The sequence below is a fragment of the Drosophila innubila genome (assembly GCF_004354385.1).
Source record: "Drosophila innubila isolate TH190305 chromosome 2L unlocalized genomic scaffold, UK_Dinn_1.0 4_B_2L, whole genome shotgun sequence".
Taxonomy (NCBI): domain Eukaryota; kingdom Metazoa; phylum Arthropoda; class Insecta; order Diptera; family Drosophilidae; genus Drosophila; species Drosophila innubila.
Window position 1 is genome coordinate 26,868,148 of NW_022995372.1, and position 22,339 is coordinate 26,890,486.

General features: G+C 37.4%; 1 protein-coding gene across 1 annotated transcript; it reads right to left on the reverse strand.

Annotated features, from left to right (window-relative positions):
• Nucleotides 1-1,684: 1,684 nt before the first annotated feature.
• On the reverse strand, nucleotides 1,685-21,715 carry LOC117779917 (myosin-VIIa). The gene is made up of 11 exons (XM_034616262.1): nucleotides 21,649-21,715; nucleotides 16,937-17,014; nucleotides 16,296-16,556; nucleotides 15,208-15,557; nucleotides 14,924-15,124; nucleotides 11,893-14,287; nucleotides 9,257-10,707; nucleotides 3,794-5,146; nucleotides 3,588-3,734; nucleotides 3,401-3,521; nucleotides 1,685-2,348 (listed from the first exon to the last, which is right to left on the reverse strand). Exons 2-11 carry the CDS (start codon nucleotides 16,952-16,954, stop codon nucleotides 2,142-2,144), a joined length of 6,504 nt encoding a protein of 2,167 aa, XP_034472153.1. The 5' UTR covers nucleotides 16,955-17,014; nucleotides 21,649-21,715; the 3' UTR covers nucleotides 1,685-2,141.
• Nucleotides 21,716-22,339: the final 624 nt, after the last annotated feature.

Consider the following 22,339-nt stretch of genomic DNA (forward strand, 5'->3'; position numbering starts at 1 on the left):
CTGTCGAACTCGTTAAATTAAGTTCTAACTAACTTATTAATCAAAAATATTAAGGCCAAAACTAGAATTCCCTAGGACAATACCTGGTTCGTTTAAAGATCAAATCGACATTCTTACAATCAAAGCAACATAAATTTTATTGTATCAATCTTAATATAATTTACGGCATTTGTGGTGCTATTTGATTAAATTCTGCAAATTTAGCAATTTTATTAATTTAAAAGCAATTTATTTGACTTTGAAATAAATCAAATCCTATTAATCTATTTCTGCTTTCTTTCTATTATATAGCTTTATGATTGCAATTTGAGTTAGCACGGTTCATTTAGAAGACTTTTAAATTAAGAGATTAGCGTTTTGTCACCCACTTAAAATATGTTAAACATAGCCGCAAGAGCATGAACATTAAGGTGCATTGATTTTTTTTCTCAAAAAATGGTAACCGAAATTCGTAATCTACGGTCAATTCAGCAAAAGCTTTCAGGAAAAAAATATAGTTCCAAAATCAATTCCTAGTCCCCGCTTTTTTCATTAAAAATTTTGTGTTTTTACGGACAATTGATCTTTGATTTTGAAAGTTGTGGTGCTAACAAGAGTTTTGATACCAATCTTGTCAGGATCGGACTAAAAACACTCAAGATATGCTAATAATGAATGTTAAGAATTCAAAAAAATTTCACTAGAATTTCATTTTAGAACTATACTATAGCCGTAGATTACGAATGTGGGATACCATTTTTCAATTTTTTATGCACGCATGCTTTTATTACAAATCTAATTTTTCTTGTTTCGTTTTTAAGCCATATTCAAACTTAGACAATGTTGTTGGTTATTTATTACTGTTGTTCATCTAATATTGAACGACTAAACTTAATTCTGCAAATTAACTAGGATGAACAAGCCCCAGTGAGTTTGTTGGTTTTTTTTTGGAAATCGATTTAGCCAACTCGATAGATCGCCAAACAATCGAAATCGAGTTGTCTATATTTCGATTCATATTTTCGTCACTAATTAAAACGTTGCCTTTAGCAAAAACATATCTTTTCTTTGGGCAATCTACCTAATAAGTAATTATATTACCATATTCAAATTACATGAAGATGTCAAATGATTAACTATTGCAGGAGAACGGACGAAAACGTATTATTTTAAAAGGAATATCAGAGTTCAATTTGCCATTAAATGTTGTTGAAATAAAGAACAGACAAAGTGTAAGATTTTATGTAAGAACGCACTTATACTTATCAATTTAAAATGAAATACATAATATCAAAGTAATTTAGAATACATTAAACAATTTTGATTTAAAATCTTGATATATAAAGCCACTTAAAAAACTTTCGCGGAAATGGGTCGATATTAAACTGACTTATTTACCGGTGGTTGCAATTTGACGCAATTATTTTCGCGACGCGTCAAAAGGAACACCGTAAAGGCTGACGAATAGCCTGAGACTAGCACTTTTTTTTCTCAAAAATCGTTTACCAAAATCGATATCTATGAAGAATTCTAAAGTTCTTGGTAGATTACGACTTTGATGGACGCTTTTCACCTTTTTTTCTCAACCAAACAAATTGACCCGCCCAAAGAAATGCTTGGATAAATATAAGCAATATCTATCGACTAGAATATTACTCTATCTGTCCTTTTTCTTATATTGATGTAAGCAGTGCACGGTTTTTGGCAATTATAATAATATGTATATAATTTATTAAATAGTTATTAAACATTTCTATGTATTTGATACAAAATGTCATCATCATCAGAGACATGTAGTTGAGATGTACAGAAGGTTATACAGAGTGCAAAATGCATAGATACAAAAACTTATTTAAAGATAATCGTACAAAAGAGACATTGTACTTTAATATATAATCAATAATTTAAGTAAATGGAATGATCCATAAAATACTAAAAAAAGTTTGCGAATTTATACAAAACAATTGATTACATAAGTATGAAACAAAGGTAGGGTTTGGTATAATTAATAGTTAAGTTGGAGAGGCGGAATAGGATTTTTGGGGGTGGGTGCATTACAGCTTATGTCCTATAAGTTCTACTCGTGTAATTTATTGCATTTATAATTTATAATTATTATAAATATCTGTATTGTTATGTATATTTATTAAGTAATCAGTTTCCTAATTGGCTCGTATGGTTCGGTTCTTGTTCATGTTGGTCAGCATCAATGATATGTATGAAGTCAGCAGATCGTCCATCTTGTAGCCCAACGATGTCTCGCACAGCAGCTTAGAGCCACGCACCAAATTGCCAATGGTCATATGGAAATATGTATTACCCGATGACCAGTTCGAGATGCGCGTAAACGGATGCGTTACCAGGATATCCTACAAGCAAAAGCATTCAATTACAAACATCATTTATAGTATAGAGTATTTATTAAACATCAACAAAGGTTAGTAGCCTTATAAAAAAAAGTTAAAAACTAACAAATTAAAATAATAAAAAACGCATTGTACTTTTTAATTACACGGCTAAAAAACAGTCGACACAATTATAATTTAAGTAATAAAATTAATTTGAGCAATAGATGTAAATAAAGAAAACAAATTGAATATAAAGTGTAGTTATTAGTTATAAGCAGGGGTGCCAAATAAATGAAACCAAAAGAAAACCAACCAAAAATTTATGGTTGAATAAGATTCTTAACAGGGCATCAATCCGAAAAGAATATTAGTTTCAGTTAGGTTTTCGGTTTTATATTTCGATTTCGAAATACAGGTTTGATTTCGGAGCACAGCAAAAATAAACTTGTAGTAAAAATGTAAAAAAAAAACGTAAGTAACTATAAACAAAAATTCCTTTATTTCATTAAATCGATATTAAAATCTAAAATCAAAATATAGTAAGTTTGAAAAACGATGATTACAGCTTAACAACAATGAAATTTAAAGCTAATTGAAACGTTATTCATATATCGGTTAATAATCGGTTATTTAGGTATAATGAATAAAATATGTTTAGTTTGGACTTTCAGTTACGGTTAACAATTTCAATCGGTTGATTACGGTTGAAGGTTACGGTTTCGAATATGGTATTAACCCTGACTTTTAATACTTGAAAAAACGAACTCTAAGTTGAGATGAGGTGATTGTAATTAGAAAAAAAAAGAAAACCCGAAAACATTAATTAAATATTGCAAAGAAAATTCGTTATGAGTTATAAATCTAAAAGAGTAAACAAATTTATTTAATTTAAAACAACTATAGCTTAAAATAGTGTGTAACTTGATTTAATCACAGATTAGGAACATTAAATAAATAAATAATTAAGGATTTCGATTAATACAGCAAAAGACGTTGAAAATAAAGGTTTATGTAATTTGACATTCAAGATGACACCCAGCATTTTAATAAATATATTCAAAAGTTGATCTTACCTTGGTTACTGGATGTATCAGACTTACGCCATGCTTGTTGATGGCAATGAGCAGCATTTCGGGATAATTGGGCTCCGTGGTTTGTTTCACCTCAAAGAAAGCAGAGCCAAAGGTGGGCCATCTGTGAATGAAAAATTAATGTGTTACCATTCCATTTATTGACTTTAATAAAAAACTTCAAACCAACCTGTAGACGATCTTTAGGAACGCCACCTTGGCATCTTCGGAGCTCATGCCACCATCCTGATTATATGACGCCACAATGGAGCGTTTCCATTCGCTGGTGCTTTGCATCTTCATAATATCAGACGGTATCAGTTCCCTCAGCATTTGTCTGTAAGTAAGTCCAGGATTAGAGATGGAATTAGTTGGATTACAGGTAGAATCACTTACGGTATGGCCTGCAGCTCTTGTTTATTCTCGCCGAAGCGCACACGGAAGACGAGGGCAGCCAATTTGTAGGCTTCCTCGCGTGAGCATTTGTGATAGCCGCGCAAGAGTTTGGGCAGCTCCTGGTGATAGTGGAAGATGAGATCGGCATTGCGATCCTTGCCTGGCACAGTGTTCGTCCACAGTTTCTTCATGAAGAAGACCTGGTATGTGAACTGCGGATTGGCTCCGTCGCGTATCGGTCGCGCCTTCTTAATCCAATCGGTCAGATGACGCACAAAGTCAAAGAAGAAATCGCCCTCCGGCACAGAGATGACCTTGTCGGCAATCTTGACAAACAGTGAGAAACCTTCGCTGGTGCGCAGAGATAGGCGCTGTGAGATGTTATTGCAAAAATCCTTGGCTCGTGTCGAAGAATCGACTTCGAAGGCCTCGTCCGTGTCATCCGGGAAGTAGACCTTATGAAAGATTTGCGTTGTCTTGTGCTGTATGGCCTCGACCTCCACCTGATGCGGCGGATACTTGCGCTGTCCATGGCGTATGGTCTTCTGCAGCCGATGCATCGAATCCTGCGAAATGGGATGCCGACGTGTGCGTAGAAACAGCAACAACTCCTTGAGCAGACCTTGCGAGCAGGCAAACAAACCGGTTGCTAGCCACATCAATTCCCATCCTCGCTCCTCGGACATGCGATTCCGATTATCCGTTAGCTGCTTCATCAACTGGCAATAGATCTCATCCCGTAGTATCTCATGCTTCAGCGGACCGTCGAAGATGTGATCGGTTATCTCGTTGCCCATGCGCGGTCGCTTCGAGGGCAAATCCCCCATGTACTTGAGTATGGCAGCAAAGGCGAAGCACGCCTCCTCAACCAGCTCCTCCTTGGTCTGTAGCTTGCGCAGCAACGGCATCTTGATGGGATCCCTGGCATAACGCCACAGCTCCTCACTCCGCTTCGAGCCCAGCGTCAGCGTCTTGGACATGGTACGCTTTGGCGGCAATCGGAAATGATCCAGGGCATACTCCATCAGCGTGTGCGGACGATCACGTGGTTCGACGACGCCTCCATTGGAGGCCATGCTCAGACGCCGGCCATGATGGGCCTCCTCAATGTTGAAGAGTGCGAGAATATCCTGGGGCGGCTTACTCAACGTGGGCAGCACATAGACCGTCTCGGCTGGGAAATCTCCACGCTCCTGTGAGCGATCACAGCGTCCTATGCACCAGCCATTGTTCAGCACGGATTCGCCGCATGATTCATCCTCCAGGATTATCAGATCGCCCTTGAAGAAGGAAAGAAAACTGGTGCCATCCGAGGGAGCGCGATAGTCCTGCAGCGCAATCACATACTTGGAACTGCAAAGAAAAGATCAAATTAGAATATTTCAATTTTTATAATGATTAATCACTTCAGCGCTCCATGATTGTTCCATTACGATTTCACAAATTTCAATCAGCAATCAATTTTTTCCAAATAACCGCAATCAATATTAAATTCAACCACTTTTTGATTCCAATCGCGAATTCGATCAACATTTTTAATTCTAGTCTTAAAAAGTAAAAAAAAGTTATCAAAGAGCAGGGAATCGAACCGAAACAATTATAGGTTACGGTCTCGGTTACGGTACTGTTTCGGTAAAAGGTTCTATTTCAGTTTTTTTCTTTCGGTTCGGGTATCAGTACCGGTATGTAACGGTACAACAAATCAAATTTTGACATATTTTAAAATGTTAAAGTGTAGTTTTATAATAAATATGACATGGAAATAATGAGCTAGACCTAGAGCCAAAAAAAAATTTTAAACGAACTTATAAATATTTGAATGCAGAATGAATTAAGAGACCAAATCATGGTTTCAGTTTTGATCAAGTGATGACAGTTTGAATTTGTTCAGTCTTCGGATTTAGCCACTTTACAAGTCAAAACTTTTATCCAATTCTTCATGATGTTTTACAAAAAAATTAAAGGTAGCAGAATTAAGCTTAAAGAGCTGTTTTATACTAATTACGATATAAGGAGTTGATTAAAAGTGAAAGTTAAAATTTTGAATTTTCGAAAATCCTAAGAGAGGACCCTTAATATCGAAATCAATAGCTATACTTAGAGCAAAAAAGATATTTAAATGCAGAATGAATTTAGAGGCCAAATCATGGTCAAAATGACATTCCGCTTGAAAGTCGGTTCAGTTTTGATTAAGCTATAACAGTTGGAAGTTGGTCAACTCTTTTAGCTAACAAATTTTCCACAACCGTACCGGTACAAACGTTTCGGTATTCGGTTCTTGACAGAGAATTTATTTCGGTTACTGTTCCAGTACTAAAAATATAAAGGATTAGTTTCGATTAACGGTTCCGATACCGGTTCCGGTGTTTTTCCCTTTCAAAGAGTCCCCAGTTTTTGGATGCCATGATAGAACTTACAGAAGCTTAAAATTTACAAGACATACGAGAATGTTAAAACCGATTTTAAAATGCTTGTATGATCATTTAAAGTCTTAAAATCAAGTTACGTGTAAAGGATATATCTATTATTGAAACGAGAAAGTAATAAGCTATTCCGAGATTAAAAAGTATATGGAATATTTTTATTATTACGTGCAATTATTACTCAAACTTTTGAGAATGTTTCAACAATAGGATACTAGCATTTCATCAAACCGGAAGTTGGTTGCATCCTTGAGTGTTTATGGATATAGATAAGAGCAAAAATATGTATATACATATACAAAGAATATGTGTTTTTTTGCGATAATCGTTTCAAAATACACTTATTTGCATTAAAGTCATATATTGACTCAGTCAGTCTTCTCAGAACAGATACGAGCACAAAAAGATATACACATATACAAAGTATATAATGTGTGTTGTTGCGATAATCGTTTCAAAAAGCACTTTTTCGCATCAAGTCAAATATTGACTCAGTCAGTCTTCTGAGGCACATTGTGAACTTATTTCTTTTAATGAATTCCCAAATATCTGAGTTGAGGTAATATCCTTATTACTGTGGACGACAGCTCACAGTGACGAAAGCAGACCTCAGAAACACAAGCAAAGTTTAAAATAAGATAAATTATTTTTTAGAGAGGAGCAGAAACATCACGTTAAGTTGGTTAAAGGACTATTAATGGCAATGGATATTCAAATTCTTAAAGCGGAACTGGATCAACAGAAAATAGATGGAGTTGAAAAAGTATCGGATTTTAAATATCTCAAAGCGGAGTTGAAGCGTCAGGAAAATTGATAGGTGAACTTAATAAGCAACTAAATAATCAATCTCTTAGAGCAGAGCTGCAACATCAGGGTAAGCTGTTGGATGGGCTTTTTAAAGCAACACATTTACGCAATTGTGTCGAGGCCAAGTCCAGTGGAACCTACGACATTGTCGAACTTTAGAAGTCAACCCTTTATAATTGCGTGCGATGCGGATACTCGGAGAAGTGGATGGGCAATTATCCTAAGACGAATTGCCGGAAGTGTGAACTTCAATCGCAACTGGGCTGCATACAAGGAGGGATTCGGGGATATATACATGGCGAGTTCTTCTTGGGACTAGATAAAACACAGGAATTACTTGTACTCCTAGAGGATTTTGAAGGAAACGAAAGAATGATAACGAGAAAGATGTAAACTGCGCCGAATGCATGTCACGAAAGGTATGCTGAAATGTTCATTGTTTTTTTAAGCTTCGTTTATTAACTTGAATTCTTACAGCAACTTGGCGGGAAAGTATAATGATAACCACAATGGCAAAGGCGTCAACTGGAGATATTTTATAGCTACTCCCTTAAAAGAGCCGTCATGATGATACGGCCAAAGAAGTGAACTCGAAGGCTCTACAATATTAAAATCTTACCCACGAGTATATTCTAATGAATGGGCGATTCTTGAATCTATATTCAAATTTGCATATTTGTAGATAATTTATATAAAAGCAATTCACATTCTCGTAATATCCGTCTCTTTATCTTCCTATCTTCATATGTCCATCTCTCTCTAGCCAACCAACGGAATCAAAGAAAAAGAAGAGAGCACTGCGCTTATACCTGTATGTAGGACCTATAGTATTACATTTTGTGTATGTGTTTTCAAATACGTGTCTGGTCAGAGCATCCCACTGTCGAGGGAGCTCAACTGTAGCCCTTGCCATTTGATTTTAATTATTGATTTTATTCATTTAATTTTAAAATTCCTAGTGCTACAGATGATTTATAAATTATCACATTATTTACAAATTTTTTAAATTAATATTGTGCCTTTAATAATCAGCCTTTATCTCAAATTTTACGGATTTATTGCTTTGAAACAATTCCATGGCTTTTAAGCGTTTGCTGACTGTCGACTTATTCACTCCCAATGATTCTGAGAAATCCTGAAGCGTTTGGTATTGCTTCACATAGAGCAATGATTCCTATTCTTCGTCTTCGAAGTTTTTTTATTTGACCTGGCCGTTCCTTGTCTTGGAGCTCAAAATCACCACTTTTAAAGCGATAAAACTTGCCCTAAGTTTCGAAGACTCTCGGACGCGCTTCTCTTCATATTAAAGTAATAAAAAGAACTCCCCACAATAACACTTTATCTGATACGAAGATCGACATGTTCGAGGAAATATTAAAATATTAAAAATAATAAATAAAACCTCTTCAATAGGTAAAAATCTAGGGACAAGTCTTTTCATGCCCCATATATTTTAGATATCAATTCTGTAACGAAAGATATTAAATTTAGTACAAAAATAAGTCATGTACTAAACTTCTGATATTGTAAGTTTGATAGAAGGATATTAATATTCTAGGGAGTGGAATCTGTGGGTTCTTATACCCGTTACTTAAAAAATAAGTAAAACGATATAGCCATGTCCGTCTGTCCGTCCGTGTGAGCGCCTAGATTTCAGGAACTATAAGAAGTAGAGCAACCAAATTTGGCACACAGACTTTTTTAGACCCCACGCAGATGAACTTTGTTTTAAATTTAGACACGACCTCTTCCGCCCTTTTAAGACTTAACGCTATTTTTGGTATTTAGCGTTATCTATTAAAAAAAATTCAACAAAACAAAATTCAGTTTAATCTAAAAATTTTAAATTTAAATATAAATTAATAATAAAAAAAAAAAAATAGAAAATTGTCATTCGGCACTTCGCACTCCGCAAAAAGAAATTTTTCAGTACAAAGAAGCTCACCCTTTTTGCGCACAGTGCACAATGCCAATTTTCGTTTTTTTATTAATTTCTATTTTCATTTAAAATTTTTATATTAAACTGGATTTTGTTCGTCACAAAATTGGATATTAGAAATTTTGGGGCTAGAAATTGCTTTCGTCACTAGACTTTTACCTCGTGTAGATGTTTTTTCTTTTGTAGGATTTAATTATGATTTCAATCAAAAAAAGCTTGAAAACATAATATAAATTTGGCGATTGCAATTGAAATAAATTTAATTCTGAAACTTAGATTGAACCGTGAACTTACCGCTTCTTTAGGCCATCGAGGAAGTAGACAACCAAGTCGCGTATATCCTCCGCATTGGGACTTTGGAATGTAAACTCCTCGCCGCGCACAGTGGACAAACTAAAGGTTTGTGTGAACACCTTATTTGTCTTCTGGCTGGAGACGGCTGTGATTTCGGGAAAACTGAGTTCTAACAGCACCTGCTCCTGATCGTCCACAACATAGACGCCCGTCCAATTGACCGCAATTATGACATCGTTTTTGGGTAAATTGGGACCCGAATTCCGATATGCTTCGTAGAAGCGTGAGAAGAGCAGCGGCCACTTGTACTTGGCATAGCTAACGATGTCCTCCTTGATCTTCAGTGGTGCTATCTTATCCTTGACGTAGTAGGACTTCTTGTAGGCCTGCAGCACAAGCGCTGCCCAACGTTCGATGGCCTTGTCGACGCCGCTAAGACAAAAGTCGGGTATGAAGTTGGGCAAGAGCGTGAACAGACGCTCCATGGACATGTCTGTGCCGTATTCAATGAAATATTGCTGGGCAGCAATCATGGCCAGATCCTCCTCCTTGTCGCAACGATATTCGCCAAACTTAACACCTCTGACAACCTGCTGATAGATCAGATTGGTGGCCACCTGATCGTGTGTGGGCTCATGCCAAGGAGCAAAGATCTCCTTGCGAAAGAAGAGACGCCAGGGGGCATTACGCTCCTGGGCGCCTTGTTCCTTGGCATACTGCTCGCACTGTGAGATGGCGTCCATCACATGATCGCCCCCGCTACCTAGCGAGCTGACCTTGTCGAACAGCGCAATATACAACGAGAATCCAAACTGATCCTTGAGCGTTATTTTGTCCGACAACTGATTGCACAATTCCCTGGCCGTTGTCGCCGAGTCCGCCAGCAGCGTCTTTGTATTTCCATCCATAAATGTGATGGGCAACATGATAGGCTTCTTGGACTTGGTGGCCTGCAATTCCAGCCACGATGGCGGCTGATTGCGTGTGCCGTTGTTAAAGGTACGCTTCAGACGCTCCTCACAGTACGGCGCATAGCCAGGTGGCCCCTCCCTGATGAACGCCCTCAGATAGTTGACAAACTTCTCGGATGGGGCAAAGCAACCGACGCACAAGGACAACAATATCCAGCCACGTGCATGGGAGGATTTCAATGGATTGTTGGTCAACTGCTTGCAAATCTGACAATAGATTTCATCGCGCAACTCGGCACGCAATATGCCATGGCCAATGATAAAGTGCAGCTTCTCTAGATTCGATGTGGGACGCGATTGTAGCCAAGACTGATAGCTATCCGCCGTATACTCATCATCCTGCAGCCGCCGACGCACATCCTCGCCCAGTTTGTTCTTGCGCTTCAACGTCAGAGAGACGAGCTTGTGGCGAATGGAGCGTGGTTTCTGCTTCAGGAATGCCTCCGGATCGAGACCCATCAGTTGAGCCTCTTGGAATTCCTGCAATCATAACGGTGGAATATTAATTGAGTTACATTCCCCAATTTTATGGTGTAGTTAAATAATATAAGGTCTGTCCTACAAGCACAGATTTGAATAAATATATGAAAATAAAGAAAAGTTATCTTCGACATGCTGCAATTTTAATACTGCAATCGTTTTCCTATGTATACCATGTGATAAGGTAGTAGATATAGTACTATATGACTAATCTGTTTTGGTTGAGATATCTTAAAATTGATTAAGACTATGTGATTTGAACCAAATTTTGTTAAAGATAATATCAAATACACAATCTGTAAGTTTGGTCAAGATATCTTAAAAAACAACAAAGTTTTTGATAATTAAGTATGAGTCGATCTTAATTTAAAATTAGAATACTTGACTTATACCGTTTTGTTCTTAAAATTTTAAGACATTCCTTTGGCGATCTTAATTTAAGCTATCCAAAATAGAAGTCCGATTTTATCCAAACTTAGTCAGAATATATAAGACCATGGAAAATATATAATCCGTGAGTCTCGAAAAGATACCTCCAGAAACAACTGAGTTATTTGTACTAAACTAGTTTAAGATTTTATTGTACTTATTTTAGTTACTTTCAAGATTGAAAGGAAGTTAAAAATAAAAATAAAACAAGTACGTTTTGGGATGTTTCTTTTTCATTGTCGCACCTTAGATTTCTCAAGTGGTTCTATCGCTTACCAAGAAAATACACCATTAGTAAATGATATATAATTTTGGTATTTTGCTTAATTTAAGTACACATACTAGTGTATGTTTTAAGATTAAAATGAATTAATTACGACAATGTTTTGTACTATAAACAAGTACATTTTGGGTTTAGTTCAAGATTTTTGTGTACTTAAAGTAGTGTTTTCAATTTTTCAGACTTGAATTAAACCCAAAACGTACTTAAAGTATCCCCGAAAAATCTAATTTTAAGATTTCCGTACTTGCGAAAACCGAACTTGAAATAAGATTTTTGTTCTCAACTTAAGAAATTTCGAGCTTAGACAGCTTTTGAGCTCGTTTGTACTTGAATATCGCCTGTTTAAGTACGGAAATCTTGATTTTTTTTCTGAGGGAACAATAGGTTGGTTTTCGACTGATTGTTTCTATGGCAGCTATATAATATAGTGATCCGATCTTTTCGGACATTTCTCCTTTTCCTCCACCACTCACCTTGCTTCGGATGAAATTGCGTCCTAGAGTCGCAGTCACCTTGGACATCACCGATGTGGTATCCATGCGATCCATGGTATGATATTTGGGCTCCTGCATGTCTCCTGTAAACCGGAGTATGGTAATCCACAGCGCCTGGGCAGCAAGCTGATCTCCTTGAGTGTGCAGTGGGAGCAGTGGATGCTTCAATGCCTTCTTGGCATACTGATGATTCACATTGCCCTGGAAATAGGTGGCTGCAAATTTCTGAAACTTGTACTCGGACAAATCCTCCTCATCCTCCGAGATATGCATGGGCGCAATAATGTCCTCTTGATTGACCGTCTGTGCATGTGGCAAATCATTGAAAACTGACGTTTCGCGTCCGCCATGCGGTGTTGGAGCATCACTACTCGAATCGGGAAGGAAATCGAACATGGCTTCAACCAGTTTGCCATCATCAACGGGCTCCTCCTGCTTCCGAGCCGCATCATTGATAATGTTCATTTTGACCTCGACTCGACGGCGATCCTCCAACTGTTCCTGCAGCTCCCGTCGCTCCAGTTCGTGCAAGCGATCCCGATAATGCTGTTCGGCAATTTCCCGAGCATGCTTGTTGCCACGATGCAATAGCTCCTGCTCCTCCAGCTTACGCAGCTGCAGAACCTCAGCGAATTGTTTATGCTCCAGTCGAATCTTGCGATATCTGCGCACGGCAATCATGCGTCGCACATGCGATTGAATCTTGATGACTGCCCACATCTTGTGGCCGTACTCCCGCCGGACCAGATAGCCCCTGGCATGTGCCTGCAGACCCACAATGTGACCCCGCAGATGCCTAAAGCGATGGGAGAGCACACGAGAGCGGATCAATGCCTGGAGACGCATGTAGCCCACTCGCATGTTCCTGTAGCGCTTGCGTTGCGCATATCCCTTCCACACCCGTTGCACGCTTATCGCGGCGGCACGTAATCTCAGATAGCGTCGCCTGTAGACCCAACCACGTATGCTGCGTTGGAGTATGAGGATTTTACGCGTGAGCACACGATCTCGCTCCTGCTCCAAGAACAGGTCATGGGCATCCTTCAGAAAGACCTTTGTATGGCCCAACTGATAGTCGGATTTGCCGAGAACCATGGCGCAAATCCGCGACGTGGCCACCTGACAGTCCGTGCGATGAGCTGGCGGCACACCCGGTATAAGGAAACGATAGCGTTCCACAAACTCCCGGAAGCCATGTCGAATGGGGTAGCCGGCACGTCGGATGCGAATTGTTTCCATCATGCCGGAGTAGCGCAGTTGGCGGCAACAAAGACCGCGATCAAACATCATCGGTTTCTTCAGCTCATTGGGCTTGATGCAGCGTATGAAGAAGGGTTGACAGCTGCTCAGTGTCTTCATCAGGGCATCCAGACTCTTCCGGAACTGCGTGGACAACGTCGGAGTGCGTTTACGTGTTTCGGCACCCATTTCAATGTCCTGGGCAAAGATTTGCCGCAAGAACTTATTGCCACTCTGACTAACTAAATGCAATAGATCGGGACTGAAGGTGTCACGATTCTTGTCCAGAAATCCACGCGTATCATAGAACACAACGCCGGCAAAGTGATTGAGGCCAAAGCTTGTATTGATATCCGACTTTGGTTTTAAATAATTCTTGTGCGCTCCATGCGTCTTGTGAAGCTTGGCGAGCATCGTTTGATCCGTGCCCTTGGGGAATCGTGCCTCCTCATCAATCAATGCCATAATGTTCAACTGTTTGATGGCTATTAGGTCGAGTGCATCCTGATTGTCCACAAACTCAATGTGCTGCCAATTGATGGCCTCATGATTGTACTCCTCCTGCTCCAGCTTGAAGATGTGCTGTACAAAGAACTGTTGTAGATTCTCGTTGGCATAATTAATGCAAAACTGCTCGAAACTATTCTGATCAAAGTTCTCAAAACCAAAAATGTCCAGGACACCGATGGCATTGCGAGACGTGGCTCTCGGTTTGAATATGGCCGTGTTAATCTTACGCACAATGTGCACAAAGAGACGTCCATAAATGCCTTTGACGAAGGCATCTCGCACATCCACCGACTGTTCCCGGGATAACGTCGACACAACCGTCTCGCCATGAGCAAACAACGTGCGTCGCGTCAATGCATCAATCAGAGGTTGTATGGGCAATCCGAGTAATCCGGCAACACGCTCCACATTGATATGCTCAGGTATTTCCGTTGCATCCAGATTGTCCACCACAGTGGCCTTGTATTTGATGTTGCCGCAGTGCAGCAACGCAGCCAACAGCTTGATTATCTCCCAGATCTCCTGATCCGAGAAGAGCAGCACCTTCATGGCGGAACGTATATCCGAGAATTCAGCGGCATCATCACGGCCCTCGCATGTGATGCTATTGCCACCAGTCAAATATCTGCAAAAGAAAAGACATTAGTGAACAATTAAGAAAGCTTTAGTGGAGAGCGTCCGACTACGCTATACCCGCACTTAACTACCCTAACACTCACTCACTAAGACTGCCATATTTATTCAATTTATATATTTGAAATTAATTGTTAAATAGAGATGAAATTTTTAGGGTAGACCCGGACTCTTAAAGTCATTGAGCTTAAACAATTCAAATACGTACAAAAATATATATTATCAAAATCATTTTGTTTATATCGAATAGACTTCATTAAGAGTTTGGTGATAAAAATAAATAATACATATTTGTTTTATAATTTCCATTTTACAAATAATAATTGTTACGGTCCCTGTCCAAAACTTTAATTCTTTTTTAACTCTAAATTTTTTTTGTTAATTAACATTATAAATGTAGTGGAGGTAACATTTTTAAATTGTTTTTCTTTTGCTTTAGGTTGCCATACGTTACGTCCTACCATTCTTAAATATATACAGACGAACTATATGCTGATCAAGAATACATCTACATTAAGTGGTTGGAGATACCACCTTCTGTCTGTTTTGCACATTTTTTCTTCGACAAATTTGATACAAATTACAGGGTCTAAAAACCACTCCGAACTATAAAACATTTTGAACTCACTTATAGTCTGATGCTACGCCCAGATTGAGACGACTCTTCTCATCGTTGGACAGACCCGCCAATATACAATAGAAGACATGATAATTGCGTTCACTGTGATTCTGGGAGACAATGCGGGATTTCTCCAACAAATATTGCTCGATCTTAGCGCCTTCGATAACTCCATTGGCGCTAAAATGTATGTCAATGTATTTGCCAAACCTAAAAAGATAAAAAAAGAAAAAAAAAAGTAAAGAAATAAATCAGATAAAGGCAATATTCAATGATATTTTCAAATCGTTTACCGTGAGGAGTTATCATTGCGTATTGTTTTGGCATTGCCAAAGGCCTCAAGAATGGGATTTGCCTCCAGTATCTGTTGCTCGATCCACGAGTGCTTGCCACTTATCGCAGCCAGATATTGTAGTATCAGTTTTGTGCTCTCCGTTTTGCCAGCTCCAGATTCGCCAGATATCACAATACATTGATCCTGGCGATAGCGTTTCATATGCGCATAAGCATTATCTCCAATTGCAAATATGTGCGGTGGCAGCTCTCCAATTTTGCGCTCCTTGTACAGCTTGATCTGATCCCCCGTATAGATGGGCAATATCTGATACGGATTGACGGCAACCAATATGGAACCAGTATAGGTCTACGGAAGTAGAAAAACAACAATTAAGTAAAGATATCAATGTAAATTTACCATTTGAAAATAAAAAAATTTTAATTAAAACTAGTCGGTTAAAACCGCGACCCCTACTAATAGAATACTCGCTACATACTATTAGGAGCATGTATTGCTTTAAGAACTAAAAAAAACATTACTGCCTTTCTGTTTATCCGATTTTGTTCCCTAAATTGGTTTCTCTACTTCTTAAAGTTTTTGGGATCTAGGCGCTCACACAGACGGACAGACGAATGCATCTGGCTATATCGACTCGGCCGATCAAGAATATATACTCTTTATGGGATCGGAGACCCCTCCTTCTCCCTGTTACATACATTTACAATTACACAGAACACAATATACCCTTTTAAATATTTTTTAAATAGCGGATATAATCATTATATTAAAAATTTAAATTTAAATAATGACAATGATAACAAGCAAAATAAAAGTTAAAAAATTTAAAATAAAAATGTTTCTTTTCCAGTATAAAAATCTTATATCTAGGATTCATTCATTACAACTTTTAAAATAAAAATTTTAATTAAAAATTAATATTAATTTTTTATTTCTAAATTTATAAAAAAAAATCAAAAGTAAGGGGTTACTAAAATGTAAGAAATAATAATCGAAAATAAAGTATATATTTCAGGATACAACTTCTAAAAATCTAATATCTGGGACTTTCTCATTCATCCAAACTCATGACACTTTTTCACTTACATATATCAGATTCTCCTTGTAGCGTATGAGCAGATTACGTAATATTCCCGCCTCGTGGAGATCCCCAAGTGATATCATGTCCTCCACTCCTTGCACGGATGAGGCATGCATCGCTTTGATGCGACGCTCGGGCGCCAGCCAAACCTCATCGCCATCATCGTCTCGCACCTGGATGCGACGACCCTCCGCGGAGATGACACGTGCTCCAATGGCCACATCGAATTCCCGCCCCGATGCGGGTTCTATCCAGATGTAGTCACCCTGTGTGTGTGTGTGTGTGTAAAGTGATTGCAAGTGATTACAATTTGACATTCCACTTTATGAGCCATGGGGTTGCCATGGACGTTTCACGACGGCGCATAAAACATTGTTTTCTTTTTCTATTTTTTATTTTTTTTTTAAGAATCATTAGAGCGTAACACAAAAAGCCAACCAGGGCCAGGCATGGGAGCTCTAACTTAACATACATACGTACACTCACATACATACAAAGCTTTATGCATGCATGTGTATGTGTGTACTTCCGTTTGGCATTTTGTGCGCATCAAAAGTTTTCAGCTCTCTGTCGCTCTCTCGAAAAGAGATCACATTTGTAAACATGCCACTCTCTTTAGTTGTGAGCATACGTTCTCTTAACTTACACGTGTTACAATCACCATATTCGTCGTCCTTCATTTACTGTTCCTGGCTCTCTGGCATCCAATACAAAAGCCCGTTCGCTATATGTGTGTAAAACGAAAAAAGAGAAAAAGAACAATTTGCTCTTTGTAACTGACAATGTCGTACAACAATCAAAAACAACAACAAAGAGCTGTTGTGGTTGCTGCTGCTGCAGGCGCTAAAAACCGGCTATAGAAAACTATACAAAAAAAATAAGAAATTAAGGTGAAGTTTACGGTAAATTGAAAGAATTTACAAGTGGTCGCTGCCTTGGTTTGTTTGTCTGCTTCGTCTTCTTCATTAACTACTTGATCATCATCTTCATCAAGCAAGTCGAAATGAATGTCTTCTTCACATTTCTTTTTGGCAACCATTTAACACTCGACGACGCATTTTCGATAACCCAAAACAACGACAAATTCGTCATTGTCATTTTTGACTTTGGTGCTTTTATAGGGGAAACCGAAACCAAAACGATCATCAATGGATTCGACGACAATCCATATACCAGTCCAAAATCGAATATAAAACATACATGCATATCTATAGACATGCAAAAAAGGCTATCACACATTTTCACTTTTAATAATAACTAAAGCCGAAAAAAAAAAACATATTTACGTATTGTGTCTTTCCGTTCCGTTTGTTGATTTCAGAACCAGCCAATCAATGATCAATGACAATCGTAATGCGTTTGCTATGCAAATTGCTTCTCTTCCTTAGTTTCGATTTGTTTTCATTTCAAAAATTTACTTTCATTACTTTTACGGCGAATTGAACGCTTCGTTTAGGCAATAGAAACTTTTGTCCAAAAAGGTTTTGAGTTGCGGTCAGACTTTGACAGGTGTTGGAAGTTATCAGATTATTATGACAGTTTGCATTTGTTATTACGAGTATTCTGAAAAATCTAAGATATCTATTACGCATTGCTTATAATATCTTTTTCGGTTACAGAAACTTTTCTTACATTTCATATAATTTTTCAATTTCCCTGATTCGAATTGATACTTATTACTTGAATTTCTATAATTTTTTAAATACCAAAATATTTTATATCTAAATTTTAAAAATTTTATCTAAGTCTTAAAAAATAACTAAGCCCTAACAACTAATTTTATTAGCTTCAGATAGAGGTATATATCTTAACCCTCTACCGCATATAGTGCCATATATGGCTTTTCATTTTTAACGTAATTTACTTTAGCTAAAATAGTACTTCAGCAAAGTTAATTACTATCGGCCATTTTATTTGCACTATTTTCTGTTGGAAAAATGTATAAAAATAATTCTAATTTTGCTTTTATTTCGTGTTTTTATGAACTTAGTTAAGGCGTCTCTCGTGAACGAACGTGAATTTTGATAAACTAGATGAACAATGAATTTTCGATGAAATTTTCACCACAAAAAACAATTTTTTTTGTAGAAGAATAATTTTTTTCCAATAGAAAATAAAGTTTTCTTTTATAGAAACGTATAATTTCGTTATGGTAAGCCTCATATGAATTATTTATTGGAAAAACTGCCGAAGCCAATTTTCTTTTTTCTCCGAAATTATTTACCCAAAAAAAAAAATTTCTTCAAATATATCTTAATTTTATCCAAATAAACGCATATCTGCATAGAAAAAATGTTTTTCTTTAATGGTTTTGTGCTCATGCAGTAGAGGGTTAACTAAAACTAAAAAGTTTAATTGATTTTAAATTAGACTCATTTCAATTGCTCAAATTTTTAGAAACTTCTGAAAAAAAAAACTTGTGTGTACCTGAATCATATTTTAAGAAATATTTCTAGGTCTTGCTTTCATGGCCCGAGATTTCAATCGTAATAAATATATGATTTTTAAGAAAATTATATGGAGGTGGACAATATGATTTTTACCATAACTAAAGCGGACTTTAAGTTAACTTTAAGTTAACGGTACTTAGTGCATAACTTTATAGCTAGAAATTTCTACAATAAGAACATTTTGTGTACATGATTATAACTAAGTAAATGGAGTTGGTGAACATGATATCATGTACTATATATCAATTCCACTGCACTTAAACTGACACTTGAATGCAATTTTTTAGTAAGATACGTCATAAGATCATCTCACAGTTGGTTACTCGTTCAGAGGCGTCTCAGGCAACAGGTAAATGTATCATTATATACATAGGCTGGTAGTTGCAGGCAGACGAAATATTAAAGTAGTATTTTTGTGGCACACAAAACTCGGGCGGCATGCATGTACAAAGATACAAACATATGTACATATATACATATACCTGGTCTGGTTACGCTCTGGCGATCAAAATACATGTGTATAATGCACCACATAAAAACTCTAATCAAGAGAAAGAGTGGGAGAGACAGAGAGAGAGAGAAAGAGAGTCGCACACACACAAGCAGAATGTCCAAATTGTTGCTTGCGCTTCATTCAAAATATGTATTGCCTAATAATAATGTTATCACTTGGCGTCGCTGATAACACAATGTCGCCCGTACAGCTTGTAATTAGATCTAGTCAAAGCTAAGCATGACTAAAAATAAACAAACTATAAATTATCATTATCATTAAGCAACATTTTTGTCATTTCTAGGCACGTCCCATTTGCAGATTTGCATGGGAGCAGACAGTACAACAATATAAACAAAAGTTCTTGTCAATGATACGTTTTCTGATTGGAATTAAGCAAAAGCTTACTGTTGTGGGAGAGCAGACACAAGATGAAGTACAAGAAGAAAAGCTTAAGCTTCACATCAATGATAATTCTCTGATTGGAATTGAGCGACGCATTTTAGCACGTATGGGAAACGCACGTGCAGTGGTATGTGTTGCGTGTGTGTGTGCACGCATGTATATGTGTGTATGTGAGAGTTCACCAACAGTCATTAGTGAAAGTTCGTGCGAGGCTGCCACGTACATTACGCTTTAAATATACAACATAATATCTATTTGTATGCCTACATATTCACACACATTTATAACATGGCATTTTTTTTCATTTTGAAATTTTTTGCGTACATTACATACAATGGGTCGCAACCTTTTTGACCTACTACTTTAACATATTAAAAATTTTAGTTTGTTTATTAATGTCTTAACTTAAATAAAATATACTCAGTTTAATTTTTTTAAATATATTAAATATTTAAAATGTAGTGGGTCAAATAAACTTTGAGCTACTGTATGCATTTGTGTGCGTGATTAAACAATAAAACTGCACTGCAAAGAAAAAGAAAGAGAGTGAGACAGAAGAGAGCGTTTCAGAGAGAGTTTCAAATGGCTCATTTAAAATCTTCTAAACGTACGCGCAATATGATAAGATTTCAGTTTTATTTTTTTATTATTATGCGGATGCCGACCTTAAAAAAAGTTTCACCAAACAAACAGAAAGTCGAAGTCGCTGGCTGCGTGCACGGCCCATAGTGCAAAGTCGCGAAAGCTGCACAACAACAACAACAGCAGCTACAACAAAGGCAAACGGAAAACAAACAAAAAATTAACAACACAAAAAAAACATTAAAAAAAATAAATATACACAGTTGAGCTTTTAAGCGTTTTTAATGAAAAGGGTTCTTCAATTCCAAACAACACTGCAAGCTACAAAATATCCCGTTGTGCAACAAACCGGCCAAACAAGTGTTTTAATATTGTTGTTGTTGCTCATGTCTCCACGCAAAGAATTCTAACCCCGGCTCAAGCGCAAGCTCAAGGCTCAAGAGCGAGAAGTCTACTTTTCTATGAATTGAGTGCGAAGGCAAAGGAGAGGGGGCACCTATGGGATGTGAATGTATGGCTGCTGCAATGTGAGCCGCTCTTTATAAGCGGCTCTCTCTTTTAGGGGCTCTCTGACAGGTGCGCCAGTGTGTGTGTGTGTTTGTGCTGTGCTTGCTGTTTCTGCTTATTCTCTCACTGTCTCACTGTCTATCTATATATGTATGCGTATGTATGTATGTGCAAGTTAGTACCGTTCTAGTCAACGAAACCTGAAGCGTAGCTAACAATAATTTGGTCAGAGGCTTAGCCATAGTGCAGCCACGTCTCAGCTAGTCACACACTTACACTAGTACAAAATTCATACAAATATGTATGTATATTGCAGCAGCTTCAAGCTTGGGTGTCAGTTTCACTTTTGACCCTTAATAAACAAACATAACTACGCCCTTGGCCAACTATTATTTCTCTTGTTAGATTTTTCAGCGCACTTTTCTAGTTTTATTCACACACACACAAACACATATACATAGCTTGCAGGGTGAATGCACTCATTTTTTCTTTACCGTGTAATCACTGTAGGGGGAGAAATAAAGCTTTTGACTTTTAAAAGTCGCTCGATAATAAATAGTTTTCAAAATGCTCTCAGCTGAACTTAAAGAGCAAGCAGGTAGCGGCAATAAACTAGTAGTATAATTAACACTTTGGTCATTTGTTTCTGTTGCCATTACCAGTCCCAGCTCTAGTCCCAGGGAAAACTTGTAGTTTGGGAGCTTAGTTAAAGCGGTATATTCTTTAAAACAGGTTACATAAATAGGTCACGCACCATCGAGTGCAGCGCGCAACAGGTTAATAAGGGGAATTTAGGCTTTAAATTTGAACTTCATTTCCGACACATCAAATCCGTTAAGTACACACGATTTCACATTTGTCTAACTGATTTTTTAATAGCTTGTGTATTTTTTTCTTTTTACTTTTTTAAACGGTAGTTACCTCAGAATCAAAAAACCCGAACGCAAAACCGGACACAACCGATCGTCGCAAGCAAAAACTGTGGACTAAAATCTTGGCAGCACTGGTGTGGAAACACTGTTTTGGTCAAAACGCTGCCACCCGGTCGAAGAGCTGCCACTTAGCAAAATTTTCTGGTCTGGCAGCACATATCATTTTAATCAAATTGCAACAACAGTTGCAACTAAGAAAATTTAACTTTTATTGAATTTTTCTTTATATTAATAGATGGAATTTTTAAATTTTTTTCAGAAATTTTGGTAGAAATTCATGCATTTATAAATATTTTTTAAAATTTAAATTTGTATAGTCTCTCCCCTGGGAGTAATGAACTTCAAACCTTGATTAAAATGTTTCCCTTAATTTTATCTCATTTCGAATTTGAAATTTTGAATTACATAAAATTTACATTTACCAGTGGGGCCGCACGCGAACAAAGTAATATGTTACTCCTCATTAGCAATTTGCTCCTCACTTAAAACGGTTAGCATTTTATTTTATTACAATTTTGCATCGCAGTTTCAGCTATTTTTCGGATGCTTTCCAGCCAGAAGCAGCTATTTATTCCTCTAAGATGTTGGCAGCAGTGGACCAACCTGTTTTTACATTATCAGTGCTGTCAACGTTTAAAAATCAAGTGTCAGTCCGTCCCTGCCACTATTGCCAACCATTT

What these genes read in the sequence shown, in the direction of transcription:
- LOC117779917 (XM_034616262.1), bottom strand. An exon ending in GCAATTTCATCCGAAGCAAG is followed by an intron (nt 10,708 to 11,892) that starts GTGAGTGGTGGA and finishes TTATGATTGCAG; the next exon opens with GAATTCCAAGAGGCTCAACT. An exon ending in TTCCTAAAGATCGTCTACAG is followed by an intron (nt 3,522 to 3,587) that starts GTTGGTTTGAAG and finishes TTTCATTCACAG; the next exon opens with ATGGCCCACCTTTGGCTCTG.